This window comes from Bombus pyrosoma, linkage group LG8 (assembly GCF_014825855.1).
Source record: "Bombus pyrosoma isolate SC7728 linkage group LG8, ASM1482585v1, whole genome shotgun sequence".
Lineage (NCBI taxonomy): Eukaryota > Metazoa > Arthropoda > Insecta > Hymenoptera > Apidae > Bombus > Bombus pyrosoma.
This window is the reverse complement of record NC_057777.1, coordinates 1,151,276-1,173,720: the sequence shown is the minus strand read 5'-3', so window position 1 is coordinate 1,173,720 and position 22,445 is coordinate 1,151,276. Positions and strand designations below refer to the sequence as shown.

Sequence of the window (22,445 nt, the reverse complement as noted above, 5' to 3'; positions counted from 1 at the left end):
ACTTCCGTATTTCCTCGAATTTATCGACGGTGAAATTTAACAGTCGAGTCTTTTTCGTTCAATGTAATGTAATATTCTTTCATAATAACAGGTAAGCTGTGGAATAAAGAAAATGAAAGATGAGCAGGCGAAGGAGGAGAAAAGTTAGGAATCAAAGTTAAGCAGAGATACTGTTCAATGATTTGACCGTAATATTAATAAAATAGAACGATAATATTGTTCGTTAAATTCTTATATCAATGCACTTCCTTTTGCATATAACATAGAGCATAAGTAAATGGTTTACTTCCGCTTGACACGAGCTGCTAAGTTTAATCAGGCCAGAGCACGTAGTTATAATATTCGTAGGTTCATTCAGATCGTACCTAGTAAGGTATAATTTCCTCTCATTAGTAATTCTATACACGTATAAACAATAATTTATCCTCGTTTGTATAAAACTTATACTAGATTATATTGGAACGTGCACGAAACGTAAATCGCACTGCTACGAAGCGTAATAATTGTTGTTCCATGTGAATAACGCCTATTTTGTAACGAAGCATGAAATATCTCGCGATAAACCAATGTATGTAAAATGTATGACGTTTATACAATATATGTACATAAGTTTTTACCATTAACCTATAAAATTACAAAGTGACAATTATAATATTGATAATTAAAAATACTCCATAGAGCAACGTTTAGAGTATTGTAATAAACTTAAACTTTATTATAGATCCAAGCGATGGTTATGACGAATAAATGTACGAAATTAATATAATAACGATACTTGCGTATAAATTTTCCGCCACAAGCGCCTTTGAAATACCATTTGCGGAGCGCATCGTGGGATGCACTCTTGCGATTGACTTGCGAACTACGAAGAAACGTTAGCGTCATCTGCAAACGCGTCGAAGTTGACAATGACAAGTCGTCTGCTTGCGATGCTTTAGTTAACCTTTACGATTCCTAGGTGTAAACGTTTAGATTAGGTTTTAAATCATTGCAAGGTAGGAAACAATTACAATTTCGCGATGGGCGATAAATCGGAAAATTCGAAAATGAACGAACAGATCATAGAGGAGCTCACGAAAGATCTAGAAAGTTCTTGTATCAGAGCAAATAACAATCCTGCGTCGAACGACAATATCAAAGATTCGATTGAAAAAAATGGCAATTCGTCGGGCGCTTGTTACGAACGTGTGGGAATAATCAATGACAATGCTGACGAATGTGAAACAGGGGCCAAAGGCGACACAAATTTTCCGCGAGACTATGTAGACGAAGAGTCGTTGAAAGATAGAGAATTAACCCTCTCTGAAGATGAAAAAGAAGTTTGTAGTTGCTTATAAAGTTTATGGCCTTTACAGAATTATAAAAGTAATCATCATATATTATGTCTACCGATGTATGTTTCTTTTTCAGGTCCTTAAAGCAGAAGCAGAAAAATATAAAGATAAAGGAAATGATCTTTTTAAGAGCGAAGAATATCAAGAGGCAATATCTATGTACACGGAAGGATTAAGAACTTGTCCGTTAGCTTATAGCAAAGAGAGATCCATTCTGTATGCTAACAGGGCTGCTGCAAAGTTAATATGTCTGGTAATGATGTTATTTAAAGAATATCTTCGTAAACGTTTGAAAGATCTAATGATCTTTTCAATAAAATCTACTTACGACGTTTCTTAAGTAGGATAGAGAATCCGCGATATCCGACTGTACAAAGGCCATAGAATTAAATCCAAACTATGTGAAAGCATACGCTAGAAGAGCCAAACTATACGAAGAAACAGAGAAACTAGACGAGGCTCTGGAAGACTTCAAAAAAATTCTAACGCTTGATTCCGGTCATGTAGAGGCAAATCATGCCACTCGGGTAATCACCAAATTATATCTTCTTTATTTCCATTGTACTTGGGCATTAATGCGTTAAATGTTTTACCAGAGATTACCTCCATTGATCAACGAAAGAAATGAAAAACTGAAAGAAGAAATGCTAGGGAAACTGAAGGATTTGGGAAATATGGTACTAAAACCTTTTGGTCTTTCTACGAATAATTTCGAACTGCAAAAGGATCCGAATAGCGGTGGCTATTCTGTCAAGTTCCATCAAAATCCTAGTTAATACATCAACGGCCGCATAAAAATGGATTTTGGAAGCGTGTCACGAAATATTTATAAGTACCTTATGTAAATTCTGCTCGGATGCTGTGTGCTTGTTGTAATAAATATATAAACGTTATGATATTTAGAAAGATATATTAAAACATTGAAGATTATATATATAAAAAATGTAAAATCGTAAAATCTCGTTGTTCGATTTTATCACGATACGAAGTTAGCTTCTTTCGCTACCGATCAACGTCTTGATAAGATTCGTCTGAAAACGTACGATGCCTGACCGATTGCCGATTACGGCACAAGATTTATTCATTCTAAATGGTAAGTATATGTTCGTAAGTTCGTCACGAGGTAAAATAATCATTTGTCAGATGTACTCGTCAGATTTTTTCATACGCCAATTTTATTTACAGTTGCATGTCGTTTGTTGCATTGTTGATTCAGAGTTTCCTTGGCATCTACTGCAGTTAATGTTTCGATCGGTAGTAGAATGATTTAATAAATATTAGTGAGAACTTTTGTTTGCAAGAGAATAAGAAAAGTTTACGAAAGATTGAAGGACCAGCAGACAGATTGTGAGACAGATCCTATTGCTGTCTTTAGCATTTATTCCTAACGACATCGTACGATTTAGATCATATGTAATCTAACGATCCTATTACATGCAAGTTCAACAAGCTACTATAGGCAAGAAACTATTTTTATCTTCCACAATCGAAAGCGAACGAATGAACGACCTTAAAGCGTTGCAGGTGCAACGAACGACCGCGAATAGAAAGGAAGCAACGGATGAACTGTTCACGTTGCCACTCCTATCGCTTCTCACCCTCTCATTTCGATATTTTTATCTTCGTATATACCCCTTTTTCTATTCTATTTTTGATATTCATGTACTATCCTCATATTTCCTAGACTTTATCGCTGCATTACGGATGATCTATTCCTGCATTTATGGAAAATTAAAATTAATATACAAGAATATATAAATAACTAAAGTAAAGCGCTCGTTATAATATTTATTGGATAGAAAAATGTCTATTTAGGTTTCATTTTTCCAATTGCGATTACTAAAATATAAAATTACATATCGAGCGTTCTTTCTCCTTCCCTCTTCATCTCTGATCGACTATGGATATTTATCCAAATTCATACGTTATTAACAGCTAAAAAAGTGGAACTCAAGTTCACACCGAGTGCTCCACTTTGGACATTTTACATCTGTATATGATTATCTATATGTCCAATTCCAATGGCGCATAAAAATCCGTAATTCACCGATCAATTGCCATTACTTCATTCAGTTTTCATTCTTGCGGTTCACAATAAGCCGAATTGTGACATTGTGATTGCGCGTGCGTAGCTTGATATCAGAGGATTGGGAATAACAGAAAAAGAGATACGACGGATGTGTGTGCGCTTTAGTAGGATAAGTAGGAGGGTGGTTCTCGCGTACTCGCGAGCGCGTGCGCGCATGCAGGTGAAACACATAGATATAGGTAGCAAAAGGGGAAGAGGATAGAAGCAGTTGCAAAGGGGGGATGGTAGTGGCGACGTTGATGGTGATATGCGAGGAGAAGAAATGCGAAAGGAGGCTTCATTGGCGAGCAGCGCATAAACGCAGCGAAACAGGCGACCAGAATCGACCGGTAAACGATAAACGTTGCATGGGTATGTGCTGGCAGAGATCGTTAAAAGCTGGTATCTGCGTTTAAAGGTGACCTGTTACACGCATACAGACATACGTCCACGTTGAAAGTGTGCGGTCAAACTGCAAGACTCGGAAGAAATAAAAACAAACGCAGAATAAACGCGAAAACTGGCAGAAAAATAAAAATCGGGTGTAGGAGGTGAATAGAAAAGACAGGGGGAGGGAGAGAGAGAGAGAGAGAGATAGGGATAACAAGGGATGTGAAAGTACCGTTAAAGGGATCTTGCGAAGTTGCTGCGATACTTTTTCCACGGCACGAGGATGGCCGTGACGTCGATGAAAGGAGATCGTATTAACTGGAGGGTGGTTCAGTAAGCACGACACCTACGTAGCCAAGAAGACGACGCCTACGTACAGCGCAAACACGCCGAGAACGCATCGTAACCGACAGTTTTTATGCAAATCAATAATTCGAGTACGACGCAGCAATAAAGCTTTGCCTTTATTTCCTAGAAATATCGAACGTTGTTGTTGCCGAATAACAGTGACGACAAGGGCGACGTCGCGTCGCGTCGACGGCAGCGAGCGCCCGACACTCGATAACGAGTTTCTATCGTGGTAGAAGCGTTCGGCAGACGTCGGCTGAGTGTGGAGGAAAGCGTAAGAGTGCCTTTGGTCGCTTGCACCGTTGATTCGCCTTTCGCGTGCCAATAATCGGTGCTGCGTACGTGTTTCGTGAGGCACGTAAAAGAAGTTGGCCACGTCGAATTCGCTGGTGCATAATGTGCAACGTTTCTGAGAAAGGGGTAAGCCGAACTACGAGCTACCATACATACGTCGATTCGTAAACCCACCGTTTAACGATCGTCGGAAACACCGAATTGGGTCACTTTCACTGACACCTCGGTTTTCCTCGTGCTTTTATATTTGTACGTGTTAATTGCGGTAAATAAAGTTACTCGTCTCGGAACTTCCGCCACCGGAAATAGTTTTACCGAATAGAAACCCACTGTATCGTTGCATCGTTCCGATTACGAAATATGTATACGTGTTTGCTCAGAATTATTTTTTTCAGAAATCCTATCGTTCGATTCGTTCGTTATTAAAAGACACGTATCTGATCTTTGCCGTGAATCGAGCCGCTGGTGCCTGTTCGTAATTTAACGCGTAATTTTATGGTTTCTCTAATCGTATTTCCTTCGCAACACACATACTACACGTATGTAGGTACTCATATGGAATTATCAGTATCGTTTAAGTATTTATTTCCTCGATGGGTTGATAAATCATTAGCGTAAATCCTTTTGTACGCGTTCGTCGCCTGGCTCATCGAAATGATGAAACAAAGATAGAGCGGATGTAGCTGGCTAATTCGAAAATTGTATTTGTCGTTCGTTGCTATTGATTTTCGATCGTTAGCTGCAATAATAGATATCAAGTAGAACGACGAAAGGAGAAGTGGAAACTCGTTGAAAAGGAAAATACGTTTCAGAGCAAAAGTTTAGATCGTCGAGTTTTTGTTTAACTACGACTTTCCACATTTGCGTATAATGGCAACACACGTGGCTATAAATGACTCAGTCGCATTATACAAAGAAGGAAGAACTTTTTGCGATAATAACAAGGTAAAACGAGAATAGAAAAAACAGAAGAGAACAATACGATAAATTTTAATCGTTGCAGTAGTTAGAGTTCCTTGTCGAGTTGTGAACAGAACTTTTAATTAATTTCTGTATTCTATCGTATCGCTGCTTTCTCACTTCCAGCGAAGAATTATAGTATAACCGTGGCCAATCGCTTTCTCTTCGTTTAACTTTCATTTCGTAACGAGCATAAATATTTGGACGAAAACCGGGATTATCCTCGTACGATATTAAAAGTTATTCTGTTTACTTTATTCATTCGTAAGGTTGTTACTGACACGTCTGGCAACATGTATTACATGCGTGTACGCGTTGTGAATCAATATATTTCCCACGATCGATACGACTATATCGAGATAAAAAGAGTCTAATCCTTCCCATGTTTCATTTGATACGGGTCATTCGACGTTAAGGGGCGAGACGTTTGTAAGACGAAGAAACCGTGAACTATTACGTACATTGTGTCAAAGTTAAACAACGTGATTTACATAGCGATAAAAAACAAAATTGATCGCGTATTTCGCACAGGATCTGTTGTATTGCCGGACGAAACGAATGTCTGCTGACATTCCATTTTTCCAATTGCGTTACGTAAAAATGAGAATTTGCAGAAACATTTGCGATCTATTCATCGCACGTTTAAATACAAAAGAAGCTGTATGCATGTACCAATCGTAATTGTACGTTAAATATGTTTCAGTCGAGGACAATGAGGCGAATTCACTTGGAAAGTATTTCGCGACGCAGAAGGTGGTCTCTGCGATTCGGCCTTTTCCTCGTGTATATATTAGTCCAGTACGTCACTTGTGCAAAAATACCTGAAGAGGTAACGTCTCCTTATCCCAGTTCCACGGACCGCGAAGAAAACTGGACGTTGGATTCTACCTCGGAATCGTTTACGCCCGAGACGGAGGCCAGTGTCGAAGCAAAACCAAAAGCAAAGGAAGAAGATGTCTCGGAGAAAGAAAAGAACGAAAAGACCGAACTGAAGAACGAAAAGAACAAAACGGAAGAAAAGAACGAGGGCCAGCAGAAGAATGGAAAGAAGACACCCGAGGAAGAAAAATCGAAGCTCGATGAACATTCGAAGGAAAGGAACACTGCTTCGACGGAGAAAACTCCTCCGGCAGAGAAAGCTGTTCCGAAAAAGGAAGTGGCGACGGCGAATGTTCCTGGAACCACAACGGTGAGACACGATTTTTATTATCGAATTTTCTTTTCTATCGCGGTGTTCTTTTAAACGCGAGGAACGCGACTGTAAATCGTTTGAATTCCACTATAACGCATATAAGAGATATTGGTTATTCGAGACTCTAGGTTCCAACAACGACCACTATGAAGTACGAACACGCAACGTGGAGACCGCGAAGGAAAGATTGCTCGCCGCCTGCGATCGAACAATTTCCACGACCATTAATGGGTCCCTCGGCTAGAAAACACGGTGGATTGATCATTCATATTTTAGTTGCAATTTACACCTTCCTGGGCCTTGCAATTGTTTGCGACGATTACTTCGTCTCCAGTTTGGATCGAATTTGCGAAGGTAACGAAAGTTTTAAAGTAGAATTTCCTTCAGACCTATGCGTTTGGACGTTTTCAGCAGGATGCTGCTCATACAGAAAGATTTCTCATGTATATTTTCATCTATATTTGATACAACAGAATCTTTGGATAGCGAATTTTACGGTATCGTATACACGATGAAATTCTATTTTTATGGAAGATTAAAATTGTATTATAAATAGCAATAGAACTGTGAGATGTACGATGCATCGAAGAAGCGTAATTCTGATAAAAGTTATACAAGTTATATGAAATTCCTCTACCGTTAAATTTGCGAGAATATTGACAAAAGTCTTGGTCTTCTTTGCGTAGAACTGCGATTGTCTCCGGACGTTGCTGGAGCGACTTTTATGGCTGCCGGTTCTTCAGCTCCGGAATTGGCAACCGTGGTGATCGGTGTGTTCTTTGCCAAGGATGATATCGGAGTAAGTATACGAGAACTTAGCGTTTTGGCCAAAAATCCACATCGAGCAGATACGTGCGCGTGTAATTAAGTTCGGTTAGAGGGGACTTGAAAGGAATCTAGTGGGGAATATTATGCAGATTACAGAGAGTTGCTGTTGGGATTGCAGGTAAGCGGTGTAATCGGAAGTGCGGTGTTCAATATAATGTTCGTGATATCGGTGTGTGGACTGTGTACGTCGACAGTGTCAAAGTTGAATTGGTGGCCCCTCTGCCGGGATTGTTTTTTCTACGCTGTATCGATTCTGGTGATGCTGGGTACAATTTACAACGAATCGATATCTTGGTAAGAGACAGACAGCTTGTTATCGAGATTCTTGTTACGACACAATCATCTCTAAAAGTCTTTGTATATCTTACGAAGAGGCCATTTCATTTACATAAAGCATATACGTTTAACGAAAGAATCGCGTTCACATGAAATACGCTATCTTTGTACCGAACTTTTGCGTAGCATTTTATTTTAATGAAAATTACCATCTTCCATGGTGAACGAAGACTTTCGTTACTGTACCATCGTCGTATGGATGTCGTATCGTCGATTTTTATCATGTACAAAAGAGAAACGTGTCTTTTGCAGGATGGAATCTCTGTTCATGTTGTTCATGTACGGCGTGTACTGCGTCGCTTTATCTTACAACGCTAGACTGGAACGCTGGGCGAAATCTTACAATATACCTTTTCTACCAAAAGACGACGAACCCGCGGAGGAGAGCGCTCTTGTTAGTTATAGATCGTTACAAGAGGACCGCTTGTCTTACACAGGACCGAGTTCGCCTACGGATCAATATAAAGAGCAGGAAGGTAAACGCCGATTATCAAACACGTACGAAATACGAATTTCTAATCTATTCTAGTTTTTATAAAAAGAATAGATCGTGTGCACCTCCGGTACATATTATGTTGACCCACGATCTTGATGTTGCAACGAATTAAAACGTAGACTCGAATCATTCGAACGCCTGCATCGTTTATCGTGCTGTCGTGTTTATCCATGTTCGCTAATCTATCTCTGTATAAAATATTGTACAAAAATAACATTAAGATTGTAGAACGATGCGATAAATCCATAAAAGAAACTGAAGATATTTATGCGAAATGCGTAACTACGTAAGTGTCCGGAATACTCATGGACGGGAGTGTATAAAAATAATTGCACAAAAATGAAATTCCATGAGGTAGAAAATATTACACGGAAGATCGCTTGACTACGCAGGTGTAACTGCAGGAACACCGACAGGAGGAAACGTTCCTGAAACGAACGAATCGGCACCTCCGAAACAACCGAGCTATTACAAAGCGAAAGAACCAGATCCGAACGAAGTATCGCCGTTAGAGAAGCCCACTGACGGTAGCAAATGGTCTCTGTTTACCTGGGGTCTCGTCTATCCGATTCATTTCATGTGCCGCGCCACAATGCCGGATTGCCGACAAGACAAATTTAGGAATTGGTATCCCTTTACCTTCTGCGTGTCGATGGTTTGGATCAGTTTCTACAGTTACTTCATGGTGTGGATGATTACGATTATAGGTAAGCAACAGCAGCGACGACGGTGACGTTGAAAGGCATAACGATACAAATATAATTTAAGTAATCTTTTTCTGGCGTCCATTATTTTTCAACGATTGCAAATTCAATGTTTCGTAGGTAGCACTCTTGGTATACCAGACACGGTGATGGGTTTGACGTTCGTCGCTGCCGGTGTCAGTGTGCCCGACGCACTCTCGTCGTTAGCCGTGATAAAAGAAGGCCTTGGTGACATGGCCGTGAGCAACGCTGTCGGCAGTAACGTCTTTGATATACTAGTTTGCCTCGGGCTTCCATGGTTTATACAAACTGCGATGATACAACCCGGCTCGCACGTGAACGTCACTAGTCGAGGTAAAATCTTTGTCGCATACGCTTGCTAGACTGCGAATGTGCGTGTCTGGGAACTTTCGTGCATTTCAATTTTCCATAAATGCATAAACGTTCGCGGTCTAGAGGTTATCAAACAGGATTCAAATTCCCGTTATTTTATTGTCGCACTGCCAGGCCTGACGTACTCGACGGTGTCTCTGCTGTCAACGGTGGTGTTCTTAGTCCTAGCGACCCATTTGAACGGCTGGAAGCTGGATCGACGGTACGGAGCGATATTGATGGTTTGGTACTTGGTATTCATCACATTTGCCTCGCTCTACGAACTAAACGTCTTTGGTGAAATGAATCCTCCGGTTTGCTTCAGCGCATTTTAAACGAACGCCACTTAATCGTATACAGACTGACGAGGAAAATGAAATATAATGGAAAAAGTGGAAAAGGAGGAGCAGTGAAAAAGCGAGGGGGAGAGAGAGAAAGAGAGAGAGAGAGAGAGAAAGAGTGCGTGTGTAAGCAACCGACTGAATGCTCGATGAAAATGTTCTCGTCGAACTCGATCTCATTGCATCGTGTAAGTATCAGGCTGCTAAAGCACGATGGAAGATAGTTCGAAAACTCTTTTACAATATTTTCGTTTCCTTCTTCCATCCCCCGTCTCGTTTCTTCTCGTTCCTTTTCGTTCTTCTTCTTCTTCTTTCTTTTCTGTTGCCCCTTCTTCTTCTTCTCATCTTCTTCCTTCTTCTTCTCTTACCTTAGCTTCTAGCCCTATTCTAATTTCCACGTGAATTGAAATTTCAAGCAAAAGTGAGGAAGAATGGCAGAGGAATGAGAAAAAAGGTGACAAGATTCCAGTTTGCGCTGGAATTAAAGAATATATTTCAAATGCGCTCGTCTTAAGATCCATTTGTACAATAACGCGTTAGATGATTTGTAGCGTCACCTCTCGAGCACAAATTCGAGTTCTATTCTCACGTCGCGTGAATTTTCCTTCCAACGAAACATCGACGATTCTCGATGTTTCACTTTGCTTCCACTCGTTATTCGTACGATATCGATCGAGCTTTCTTTCGAAAGCAAATGGAAAACGCAACGAAAACAAGCTCTATCGTTGTTCGTAAGTTTGGGGTCAGTTAAACGGACAATACACTCATCAGTATTAAAACGCAAACGACGACGTTGTTAAGTATTATTCGATCTAGAATCAATAGCGGAATAGAACTGGTCGATCGATCGTATTAACTCGTCGCGCTTTCTTTCGAATCGTAGACGCGCGAGACGCCACAGTCCGAAGACTCGAGACAGTCGTTTTCGTTAATCGAATATCGTTTCTATCTTTCGTGCCTCTTTGCTCTTTCAAACCTACTCTGTTTCCTCGTTCGACTCTTCCTGCTCTACTCGTCGCACTTACATCGACATTTCTAATCGAAAGCTGCTGCACTTTCGCTTCTTTCTTACGTTTTTAAACGTTTCTCGCAACCGGCATCCAGTCAATTTCTTCGTATATGATGATTCGTCCGTCCGTGCGTTCGTTGGTTCGTTAATTCGTTGATTCATATTGCCGTTTTTCTTCCTCGACAAGTAATATAGTGCACACGCGAGAATAATTATTTTGCTATCGAGATAATCGTTCTCCCTTGTTCTTATCGCGCACATATACGTTTTCTATGCAAGTATACGCGTGTATGCGTGTGTGTACGTCAGTGTTTTCAAACGGTTCTACTCGCGGGAAAGTTAATTTTCCAACAACGTAACGTTTTTTGATAGATTTTTCTAATCATCGCGTCGATAACAGCGAATTTAGCGTATCGATAGATGAAAAATATCGCGAAAGAATTTACTTCGATATTTCTTTCCTTTTCTTGAACGATCGTTCGCCTGTGGCCTAACGCGTTTTTCGAAATCACGAAAGTACGTTTCAATCCGTCTTTTACGAAATATTTCTCTGTTCGCGTGTAACTGCGGGAGGAACCGCTGCTACGAAGCGCTTTATCGATCAGAGAAGTAGAATTAACGTTTAATAGTCAAACGCGACGCAGCGGGACCCGAAAAGTTTGCTTTCTTCCAGAGGAAATCGATAAACGTCGGCCAAACCAGCCGCGTCCGAATCGAAATTTACGACGCATCGTTGTTTTCCTCGCTGACGATCAACACCATTCGTCCTCACTATCTGCCGGTCTTTTTATCGACCTTCTTATCGTCAGGCTTGTTACGTGCAATTAAACACGTTGTTTCTGGCGCGTTCCTTTCCGCACTATTATCTCTGTTTTTCTTTCACTTTCTAACGTCCTGAACAGATACGAAACGACGAAAGACGATGCAACCAGCTGCGAAGTTAAAGTTTATCGGACGAATTAGACCGTGGGTGAGGGAGAGGCGAGCGCTTTCAACGAGTCGAGCGAACGATCGAACGCCGTTCGCGTACTCGCATAAAAGTACGATTGCTTGGAAACGAGAGGAAAAAAAGCTTCGTTTCGGACAAATCGCGTGCATCGATCAAAGGGATTACGTAGGACCCACGTGGATCGGTCGAGGCGAGTCAAAAGGTAGAAACGAAGTTGACGGAAGAAGGTGAAAGAGATAGAAGGGTACACTTTCGACGAGTACGAGACGAGATAACAAAAGAGACAATAATTAATGCAGCCTTATCCGATGAAAGTATCTACAACGTTACTCTGCGCGATCGTTGAGATCAGCGTGTAAAAGGATAGCGTTCGGTATTCTTCCGTTTTCCGAAACCTTTCGATCTGTCTGTTGCCTGGCCATTTTGCAAAGACGATCGATCAACGTTTCTGGACTATTATACGTATAATATTCTATGTAGTCGTTAAGCGGAAAGCGGGCCGGCGGTGAATCGCAAACAAAAAGCAAACCGTGATCCGCGAACAGCCTAAGCATTTATTGTATTTGTCTGTCTACGTTGATCAGCGTTTCTTCGTACATCGTGCATCGTGCATCGTACATCGTACCGCATGCGTGCGTTCGCCTGTTCCAAAAGCAAATACAATACAAACGTAACTCACTGTTACGAGCACGGTTGCGTTTGAGTCGGTACGCGGTCCGATGACCAGATCGCAAAGATCGCGCAGGCGTTTCAACGTAAACTGAACGCGTGTGTTATATGCATGCGTGCTCCATTACGTATAAGTACATGTACGTATATACACGTACATATATCGTATGCGTGTGTATATAGATATGTACGATTACGTATTATACATATATAGCTGTAGCAATACATACGTCTACAAACTGTATACTACGCACTGTATATGTATATGTGTATACATAATACACAGTACGTAGTATACATAAAGAAAAGTATATACGATACGTACGAAAGCTTAGATTTATATGATTATCGAACGTTCTACGTGTTTGTTCACTACCATTATTTGTTATATTGTTAGCGCTTCAGGCGGATACACGTTGATATTAACTATTAGCGATATCGTGAGATATATAGTATGCTCGCTCGGTCGCTCGATCGATCGATCGATCGAATTCAACTCAAATTACATCTCCATATAGAGTATATATACATGTGCGTACGTGCGTGTAATTCAACTTCAACGAAGCCAACTTCAGCATTAACAAGCGTTCGATCGATCGATGCGAGGCAAGAGTCGGTGCGTTCTGACGCATACGAATACGCGTTGGAAACGCGTTCGATTGGTCGAAGCGTAATTATCGAATGTAGCTTCGCGAAGCGAGGCGCGCGAAGAGGTATCGATGATTCGTTAGAAAATTACGTTCGACGAAGTGGGGTTAAGTTGGATCGGCGACTCGCGCGACGTGCACCAAGAAACGAAAAAAGAAGGACTCGCTAGGTAAAGATGGGACTAAGATGGGAAGCGTGAAAAATGCGGTTCGGCCTTCTCTCGTTGACGAAGGTTTAGCTTAGTTTCTCAAGAAACGAACCTTCGCTCTGTAGAATTTTATTTTTCTCCCGATCGTCGACTCTATGGATTCGCCTACATGTTTCGTAGCCGAGTAATGTACTCGTCGCTCGTGCAACAGCGTTCGAAAATTGGTGTGGTTCTAGTCAATGAAGATCAATTAGTAGCGTTATCGTAGGTGTATATCGTTAGATAGTTTAGCGTAACTTCGATCAATTCTACCGGTGCCCTTAAAATAGGCGTAGCTCGTACGTTCAAGTCAATATATTCGATACGGCTTAAAATTAGACGTTTTACGTACGTTTTAATCGGACCTATTTACCCGTCCTTTGCCCCTATCTGTCTCGTTCACCAATTTTCGAACAACGGACCAACGAAAAATCTGTTTCGAAGGTATCTATCCGATTCAAAAGTTTAAGTAACGCGAACAAGGAGACTCGTTGTTTATCGATATAGATATCGACCCGTCGATCATTCATTGTTAACTGTTGTGAATGTAGATTTTATATTGTCGAGTAATATGCATACGCATACATACATATACGCATACCTATAGATATACGTATATAAGAATATACATATACAGATAATATATATACAATATATATATATATATAAATATATGTATACAAACTCTCTATATTTGGCACATACTATATGCAAGTATACGTATATTATGCGCCTAGCTTAATTAACAGGATTAGTTGATTTCAAATATATAGTTTCTTCTTCTTCTTCTTCTTCATCTTCTCCTCCTCCTTCATCATCTTCTTCTTCTTCTTCTTCTTCTTCTTCTTCTTCTTCCTCCTGTGCGCGTGATATTTCTGGTCTTCGTCGAGTCAATACGTCCGTGTACCTGCCATTGACAAGAGGGAACATCCGAAAAATGTTCAGTTTGCGATAAGGTTGCGAGACGACAAACGTTCGTTCGATACAAACGGCGATACAGCGCACCGTGCGAGTTTGACGCGTTTCCAGTCGCGTTTCCCTCGCGCTCCAACGATTTCGTATGTATGCGTAGTAGATATACATTAAAAATGGGAAACACAAAGGCGAGGGAGAGCGCGGGTCGTTTCATCGTGACATCGAGCGACGATTCGCAATAAATTACTTACGTAAACGAGTAGCGATCCTAACAAGACTCGTAGAAACCGCCTAGCATTTTATACCGTACGTAACAGAAAAGAACGTGATAAACGCGATAACTTAGCACGCAAATCGTAATAATTTATAAGCGTAGATTTAATTTTTTCGAATTAAGCGAACCATCAACGAACGATATACGCGTTATGTAACGTTTGTACACGCGTGGAACGTGTTCTCGACGCGATCGAATCGACAGTTTGAGAAAGTATGTTGCGCGCTTCTAAACAACGAACAAAATCGATGAAAATCGCGCGCGATGTGAAACATCGATAAAGCGATACGACGGGATGATGCGATGTGAAACGATCGTGCACCTTCCAAGAGGATTGTTCGCACGCGATCGAAATCGGAAACAGAACCGGATCTCCCTCTGTTATATAACGTTTTTCTCGTGTTGTTAGAATACATTTCCGAGACAGTCCTAAACCGTCAATACATCTAGTTATAGCTTATTACGGCGTTATGTAAGCAAACTGTTTTACCAATGTCGTAAAGAAATAAACACAAATACGAAATATAAACGAATAAACTAGTCCACCAACGAATCGATTATTTCACGAACGAACGAATTAACGCGTAAATAAAACGGACGAATGAACTGTCGCTCTACGGACATACCTACGTAAACATTCGATAATTGCACGGTCGTTATCCCCGTTACGGGGGATGGGGGTTGCTCGACGCAACGCGAAGCTCGATGACCCGCCGCGACCCAATAACGTAACGCGATGGAATGGCAGAAAGTGAAACTTTTTTTTATTCTTGAAATTTTTAATATTAAGCGCCTACTAACGAGATCTTTCCGATTGAAACGAGACCAAACACGATGTAATTTAAATTATACTTGATTACGTTTCCGTTTAATTAGAAAAATGTAACAAACGTATCGGTAAAAGTTTCGTTGATCGCCAGTGAGAAATAGAAAATTTTGAGTATAGTCAAACGCTTCGATTCTCGGTGTCTTTCGCATTTGTAATTTGCAAAAAATTGGCTCTCGATTTTCGTGCAATTATCGAACGTTTCCTTGTTTACGCTGTTCGTAATATTATTTATTCGTTTGTAAATTAGCGTGGATGGCGAAATGGTGAAATTGAGACAAATTTTCGAGAATAAAACAGCTCGCTCGTGTATGTACGTCGAATAATTTATCTTTATTCTCTTGGTAAATGAATATACAAAGTTTACATCTAGTTTACTTGTTTATACGATGCGTCGGATAATATTGATACGATGTGATGATAGTAGCGTCGCTGTTATAATCGCGCTTACCATTTTTCTATTTCTCTTTGCTCTGTTCGCACGCGTTTTGTATAATCCGATGGCTCTTCCCTTGAATACGGATGAATTACGCGTTAACGATACGAAACAAAAATCATCGAAATAGCGCGGTTCGTGATCGTCGATCGTTGATTTTCGTTTCCCCTTATTCCTTCTGTCCTTTCTCTTCATTTTTCCGTTTCGCTTTTCGCGTTCTCCAGTCTGTACGACGAATATGTTTCATAGGCCGATACGAGTATATGACCCGTTCTATTTTCAAACAGAGCATCAAATTATCGATAGATAAAAGACACGAAAACCAAGAACCGTTCGATCGATCCATCGTACGATTGATTGGCGTTTCGTGGTTGCTGCTAGTAGTCCAGTAATGCTCGCTTAACTCTGCCGCAGTTCTGGAATATCATCGTGCAAATCTCACTCTTGTCTCAACAAGCGATAAGACGTCGAACGTTTTAAGGAAAGCCTCTATATGCAACTAAAATAGAAATGAACAACAAGAACGAAATTCTACTCGCTCGTGGGTCTCGACGGTATTCGTAAAATAAAGTTGCTACTGCTTGCGCGAGAATCGCGATACAAAATCCTAGTTTATTGAAATTTAAGCGAGCGCGCGAAATGCCAAATGGAAGAACGAATGGAAACGGGAAACGCGACCGAGTAATCGCAGACAGATGTCAAAGAACAAGAGAAAAATGGAATCTGAGCCAGGGAATACTTTTGGTGTCGTGCTCCGTGAGTATTCGAGAGCGCGCAAAGCGATAGCGTTTAACTGTGAATTAGAATAAATACCAAGATAACTCTAATCAGTCTTTATACAATTATTCGTACATATTTGTTAAATTTTTTTCTCTTCTCTTCCTTCCTTTTTCTTTTTGTTGCATTAATTCTTCCCCTTCGTCGTTCATTCTCGCCCCTTTCTCTCGTTTCACCCGCAAGTTTGATTCGATCCTTAATTATTTACAGTTTCGAAAGGAATTAGTTCGAGGGCGAACGAATTGAACGTGCGCGCACAGACATAGGCACGGAAATTCGTACGCGCAACAAATACGCAACCTTTTTCTTCCCCTGTCTCTAGTTCTCCCTTTCCTTTTTTCCTCCCCTTCCTTTTTCCTTCTCGTTTACTCTCTATGCGTTGTGCTTTTACGCGCGCTTCAGATACAATCCTCGCGGGAAAGCACGGATATTGCCCCGAAACTGCGTTTCTTTCTTTTTCTTTTCCTCTTTAACGTTCTTTTGGGATGTAGGTAGCACGTGGGACGCGGAATCGATCCGTTTCGTGTACGTATCCGCGTTCGAGAGGTCTAGCCGGATCTAAAACGAACAGATGAGGTCGCTGACTGACGCTAAACGGTAAAAAAATATTTCTGCAAACAGCAGCGTCCGTATCAGATCGGAGCTTCTTCGCAATTCTCCAAAGGTACGTCCGGCTGCTCTTTGCTCTCGATATTCTTGCTGCTGCCGATAACAACGATGGAAACGATAATGACGACAACGATGACAATGACAACGGTAATTCTCGATCGTGACAACGCGAGTTGTCGTCCTTGTTAGCTTGATGTACTTTTATTTCGATTAATACGATGCAAACACGAACTCGATCGTTTTTCGAAGAACGGATCATCGGCCTGATACCAAAAAGTCGAGAAGAAAATTGAAATTTCCTTCTTCTGATCGTTGATCTCGATGGTGATCCAGAAATGTGTAGCGAATCGAATGATTTTGCACGTCTCGTCGTTACCAACGCGTGGTCCTTTTACTGTGATATGTACGATCGGTGTAACAAAGCGTTTATTTTTTTTCTCTTTTTTTTTTTGGAGTTTTTCCTTCTTTCTACGAAAAGATTTCAGGGATTTACCTCCGTGATCGATCGATTACCCGTATCTCGATGATTAGAAAGACGCTCGTTCGCTTCAATCTCGATTCTCTGTCGTCGTGTTCTCTTCTTCTTTTATCTCTAAATCGCGTTGTTGACGATCTTTAGCTTGGAATAAAGACGAAAGCGAGTCTCGTATAAAAGTCGATACCGTAATTGGCGTTGAAGAGAATGCGTGTAACCTATGCGCATTGAAAGTCGTTTGAAAAAATATACAAGTACAGTGAAAGCTTTATCGTTTTACAAATCGATCGCGATGTCGAAGAATCGTGCTGCTCTTTAGCTGTCGTTTGCATTCCGATCGATCGTATGCTTTAGAAAAAGAAGATTTATCGCGTAGAAGCCAACCATCCGCGGATTATTCAAGATTGCTTTTTCAAGAGTCTGCGTTTCTGTCGGTACCATAAAGCTTTGACTGCAACCATTTCGACGTTTCGTTGATCCTAGAAGAATAGACTGGTATCTTCTAATTTACTCGCAAAAACGGTTCATCTATTCGATCCTATCGAGGTATAAAAATTAGAGGAATTTTCTGTCTAACGTCCGTCCAGATAACCAAGGATTTCGAGGCTCGAATAGGTACGTGCTACATATTTGCAAAGTAACGTTTGACAAGGAAGATATAACGAAGCCGTAGCATAAAATCGATCAAAGGTCTGAGATTCAAATAAATGTAAAATTCTACCAGTGAATTTTACAAATCGCAAATCCTGTTATCTAATTATTCTGTTTTACGTAAAATCGTAAAATAAAAGGGATGTTGTCTACGTATAATCGACGATTCGCAGCTTGCGAGATCGCTAATATCGTTAGCTGATAAATTATCGCGAACGAAGGCTGTGAAATTCAAGAGGTTCTCGCGTAATATAATCGAGCGTATTTAATTTATGACTTCGCTGTATCCTTGCTGGCCAGACGTACGTCGAACATCGCAAAAAGCTCGTACGCGCGCGTAATTAATTCGAGTAACCTCGTCGACGGTGATCTGGCTGACTACTACTGGCTTTTTCTACTCGGCTATACGTTGTTACATTCCCGTTTCTACTCTCTACGTACGGAAGTCGTAACTCGTTCGTGGAAAGAGTAAGAAAATATCTATTAGATGGTATTCCCTTCCGTTGATTTTGTTCCGTAATAGAAAAATTATTCGAGTATGTTCGTACGCTCCGTGACTCATTAACGTTCGTGATATGATAAAAAAAAGTAGTTCACGCGTCGCCCATTAGAGCCGTCTTTCGTAACTTCGTTCCCTCGAGAGTGAAAGCTCGACGAAAGCGACTGGCTCTGTTTGCATGTCAGAACGTAAACTAAATGTTAACACTAACATTTGCGAATAACGAGTCGAGAAAGGTGTAACGAGTACGCAACGACGGTATATATATGAGGTTTAAAGAAAGCTTAACGTCGATACGACACGCGATACCAGGCGAAATCGGTATTTCTAATCCTCTGGTGAATATTTGAGCCCTTCGAAACCCATATCTGACGAGTCTCATAAACCGAAAAGTATGTAAACTTCAAATACAAACTGCCGGTATAAACGTTATCTTTTCCTAAGTTTATTATCCTAAGGTTTATCGCGAAAAATGAAGTTACCAAGGTAGATAATTTGTTCTCTCGAAAGTCGTTGTTAATCGATTCAGCTTCCGTGGGACTTGCCTGAAATTCCTAGGAATCTGATTTTACGCTTTCGCGACAAGTGCGTGAAACGTACGCAGAACGAACGCGTCTTACAATTCGGACACGGACGAAGGATATTCAACATGGTTCAGATATTCATTGGCGATACCGTATATACCTGTTCCGACTCGATATCGTCGAAAACGATCGGAAGATATTTCAAAATAACAATCTTTCTTCTAGAGCGTATTTACTTGAGAAGGCGAAATTTTATGCAACTCGTGCGACTGCGTTCGTGTCGAAGGAAACCTTCTCGAACGAGTGAGTGGAAAGAAAGAAGAAAGCTTGCGCGTCCTATTATACGTATGCTTCGTCGAACAAGCAAGGCACGCTCTCAGTACCACACCTCTCTTTTGCCACTAGTTTATTACTATCGGTGTATTTGATCGGAGATTGCAAAGATCGATCCTAAATCGAAAAATACCGTTCGTTTTGCCGAATTTGCGTCAACAACAATTTCCCAATAGCTTCGCTTAGAACTTATTATCACTTACACGCGTCCGGTATGTAAGTTTCCTGTATCGTAGTACTTGTAGTATCGTAATAGATAAGCGCTGATTAATATACGTTGCACACATTATTATCTTGATCGTTTTCTATGTTGTTTCGGAAAAGCGTCGGTTCTTTTTTCTCTTTTTTTTTTCTTTTTCATCGAAAGTTAGGAAACCCGTACTTGCAGTTTTGGTTAATCGATATCATAAGTACTTGGATTAACGATAGATGCTCGAACTCGAATTCATTCGACTATCTGGATTATATGTATATATATATATATATATATATATCGTTCACTCGTGCGTCGTGCATCCGGGTCCTTAAGTCTTTACTTAATTATGAAATTGGGCGCGTCTCCACGCGAGATCATTTCCTATGGTCTCGCCGCGTTTTTCGCCATTTTAAAATCGCCGAAATAGAAAAGAATTGCCGTAGCGCAAGCGTTAAACAGGACGAATTAACGTGGCAGTCGATGAAATCAATTTATATATTCGATATAACGAAGATCTTAGAAAGTCTCGCGATTATGTTTATTATAATGGCAGTAATCGTACGTTTCTCAACGTCCTCTCCGACGGGCTTACTCGCTCATATCCTATTAGTCAAGATGTATCGTTATTACGTCGCGTGGGATCGAAATTGTGCCGTCTCGAATATCACGAGGGTAAACAACTCGTGTGAAGATTTTCCGTTTGAAATGCAGGCTTGGCGTTCGGCTTTCAGAATAATGATAAAAGAACATTTTCCTTTTGTAATAATAAGTATATATATATATACTATTTGTCCGCTATTTGTTGCAATGAAGCAATAAAATGATGTACGACCACGCCAAGCTATATGGAAAAATAAAAAATGTAAAAAAATTTCACTTCCTCCAGTCTGGCGATCGAAATAGTCTCACGTGCGATTATATTGGTTCGTGATTCACGAGCGGTGATTCGTGAGCAGCTCGCAAGATATGTTTGTATCGCGAGTCGTCCATTCATATCCGAACGAGTCGTTGTACCGGCTGAAAAAACGGGCAGACCATAAAAGTGTATCTACAAGTGTATGATTTCTTACTGGTACATGCATATGGAGAGATAATTGATATGGAAGAACGGGGCAGAATATTATCTCGACATACGACATCTGTATCGAAAATAACATAATGTAACCGTAAGTGTCGGATGTTGTGAGTAATCGACTGCTATGATATGTAATAACGTTACTTCTGATATCAATGATAAGGGTAAAAATCCATGACGGTGATCCTCCACGAACCTCGATAACGAAACACGTTCGAAAGAAGCTTGCCATCGAAGTACGTTCGCGAAGAACGACGATTCTTTTCTAAGAACCGTCTCGCAAATGTCTCGATGGGAAACGTTTCGTCGAGGCGATCTAGGAACGCGATCGTCGAGAATGACGACGGGAACCGCATCGTGAGAACGTATCGGGTTTGCTCGGCGCGGAGCGAGAGCGAAGAGGCTGGAATCTGGCAGAGACGATCAACGTCTAATGAGGCAAACACGTATCCGAGTCTCCGCTGCTGGCCATCGAGAAATTAGCCGAGTCGCGATCGCTCTGCCTGATCTGCGCGGTAGTGGTCAATTTTCCGTTAACCTGCGAAGCCTGGGGGAAAGTGTGGTGGCCTGGCAATGCCCAGGGTTGCGTGTGCAGCTGCACAGGAGGGAACCTCTTGACGAAAGGGTTGTTCGGTGTGGGCGTGATGCCGTGAAGAAGTCTGACGCCGTTGTGATGGGACGGTAGAGTAGTGTGGGCTGGTACCGACGAGTGTACTTGCGGAGGGACGAAAGCGTGCCGCGGCACCGACCCGCAGCTTCCGCTAGATCCACCCATATGAGATCCAGCCATACTATGAGAGGCGTGTGGCAGAGGCATGGTGGAGCAATGCGGATAAGTGACCGCTGGCTGGGTTGGATAATGCGGCAGAGTGGCTGACGTTGCGTGCACGCGAATATCGTTGCTCTCCGTGAACGATGTCATCCTCATGTTCGTGGAACGACCGAAAGGTTCCTCGTTAGGGTTCAGCGGTTCCGTCAGCTTTGTCCTCGAGAGTTTCCGCCGGATCACCACGGTCGCCTCGTTCGGATTCTCGAGAATCACAGCTGGACATCCTTGTCCAACGACGTTGACATCGTTCACGTTAACGTTCGTGTTGGCGCCCGTGTTCGCACTCGCGTTTATATTCGCGTTTGCGGTTGAATTTGCGTTGATATTCGCGAACAGTGGCACGTGATTCGCGTATTGCGGCGATGAGAAGGATTGACTAGTGCTTGGACGACTGTTCGGCGGTGAGAAGGTGGCCGTTGCGGATGGAGGTTGAATCCCTCGCTGGAGGGAACAGCTGCGCCATTGATCGCGTGATTCTTCGCCGTCTCGTTGATCGCAGTTGCCGCTCACGTCGTCCACGCTCGTTGCTCGTCTTTGACAACTACTGTTACTCGCGTTGCTCGCGTTACTGTGCACGCCACTCGAGGACGTTTCGCTGTGGCTGCTCGCGTTGCTGTGACCCGTCACCGAACCAGCTCCGCTGCTACCACCCACCACGGCGTCCAATGGCGGAGAATTCGAAGAATCCGAGCGAGGCGTTAATTCTTCGTGCGGCATTCCTGAATCCCCTCGACGCAGACATCGCGGCGTTTGACCACCGTTTGCCTGAAACCAATGCGCGACCACCTACCTTCAATTTAAGGAACAGGGTCTCCACAGATTTTTGTTTACTGACGTTTATCTCGCTCTCTGTATTCAGTTATTTATTTATTTATTTATTTATTTATTTATTTATTTATTT

General features: G+C 41.6%; 3 protein-coding genes across 9 annotated transcripts in view; 2 read left to right on the top strand and 1 right to left on the bottom strand.

Moving 5' to 3' along the window:
• The window catches only part of LOC122570331 (protein tincar), a 56,716-nt gene that overhangs the window by 3,309 nt on the left and 30,962 nt on the right, over positions 1-22,445 (bottom strand). For 5 of the 6 annotated variants that reach the window (XM_043732489.1, XM_043732492.1, XM_043732490.1 and 2 more), the window contains one exon: positions 15,455-22,309. The exons of the other annotated variant lie outside the window; for it this stretch is intronic. In XM_043732489.1, the coding sequence (XP_043588424.1) occupies positions 21,146-22,309 (1,164 nt within the window). In that variant the 3' untranslated portion in view covers positions 15,455-21,145. Of the gene's footprint in view, positions 1-15,454; positions 22,310-22,445 lie in introns of those variants that run through there. 6 annotated transcript variants of the gene reach the window in all.
• Positions 887-2,292, top strand: LOC122570334 (tetratricopeptide repeat protein 1). Its single transcript, XM_043732502.1, has 4 exons — positions 887-1,319; positions 1,411-1,587; positions 1,679-1,861; positions 1,931-2,292. Exons 1-4 carry the CDS (start codon positions 1,020-1,022, stop codon positions 2,108-2,110), a joined length of 840 nt encoding a protein of 279 aa, XP_043588437.1. The 5' UTR covers positions 887-1,019; the 3' UTR covers positions 2,111-2,292.
• On the top strand, positions 3,625-16,403 carry LOC122570332 (probable sodium/potassium/calcium exchanger CG1090). 2 transcript variants are annotated; one of them, XM_043732497.1, is made up of 10 exons: positions 3,625-4,560; positions 6,098-6,583; positions 6,715-6,940; positions 7,273-7,385; positions 7,533-7,708; positions 8,003-8,226; positions 8,639-8,953; positions 9,071-9,304; positions 9,458-9,545; positions 15,991-16,403. In XM_043732497.1, the coding sequence occupies exons 1-10, from the start codon at positions 4,537-4,539 to the stop codon at positions 16,037-16,039; spliced, it is 1,935 nt and encodes a 644-aa protein (XP_043588432.1). In that variant the 5' UTR covers positions 3,625-4,536; the 3' UTR covers positions 16,040-16,403. The 2 variants fall into 2 exon arrangements, with proteins under 2 accessions (XP_043588432.1, XP_043588431.1); XM_043732496.1 differs by having other exon boundaries at positions 3,627-4,194; positions 4,268-4,560; positions 9,458-16,403.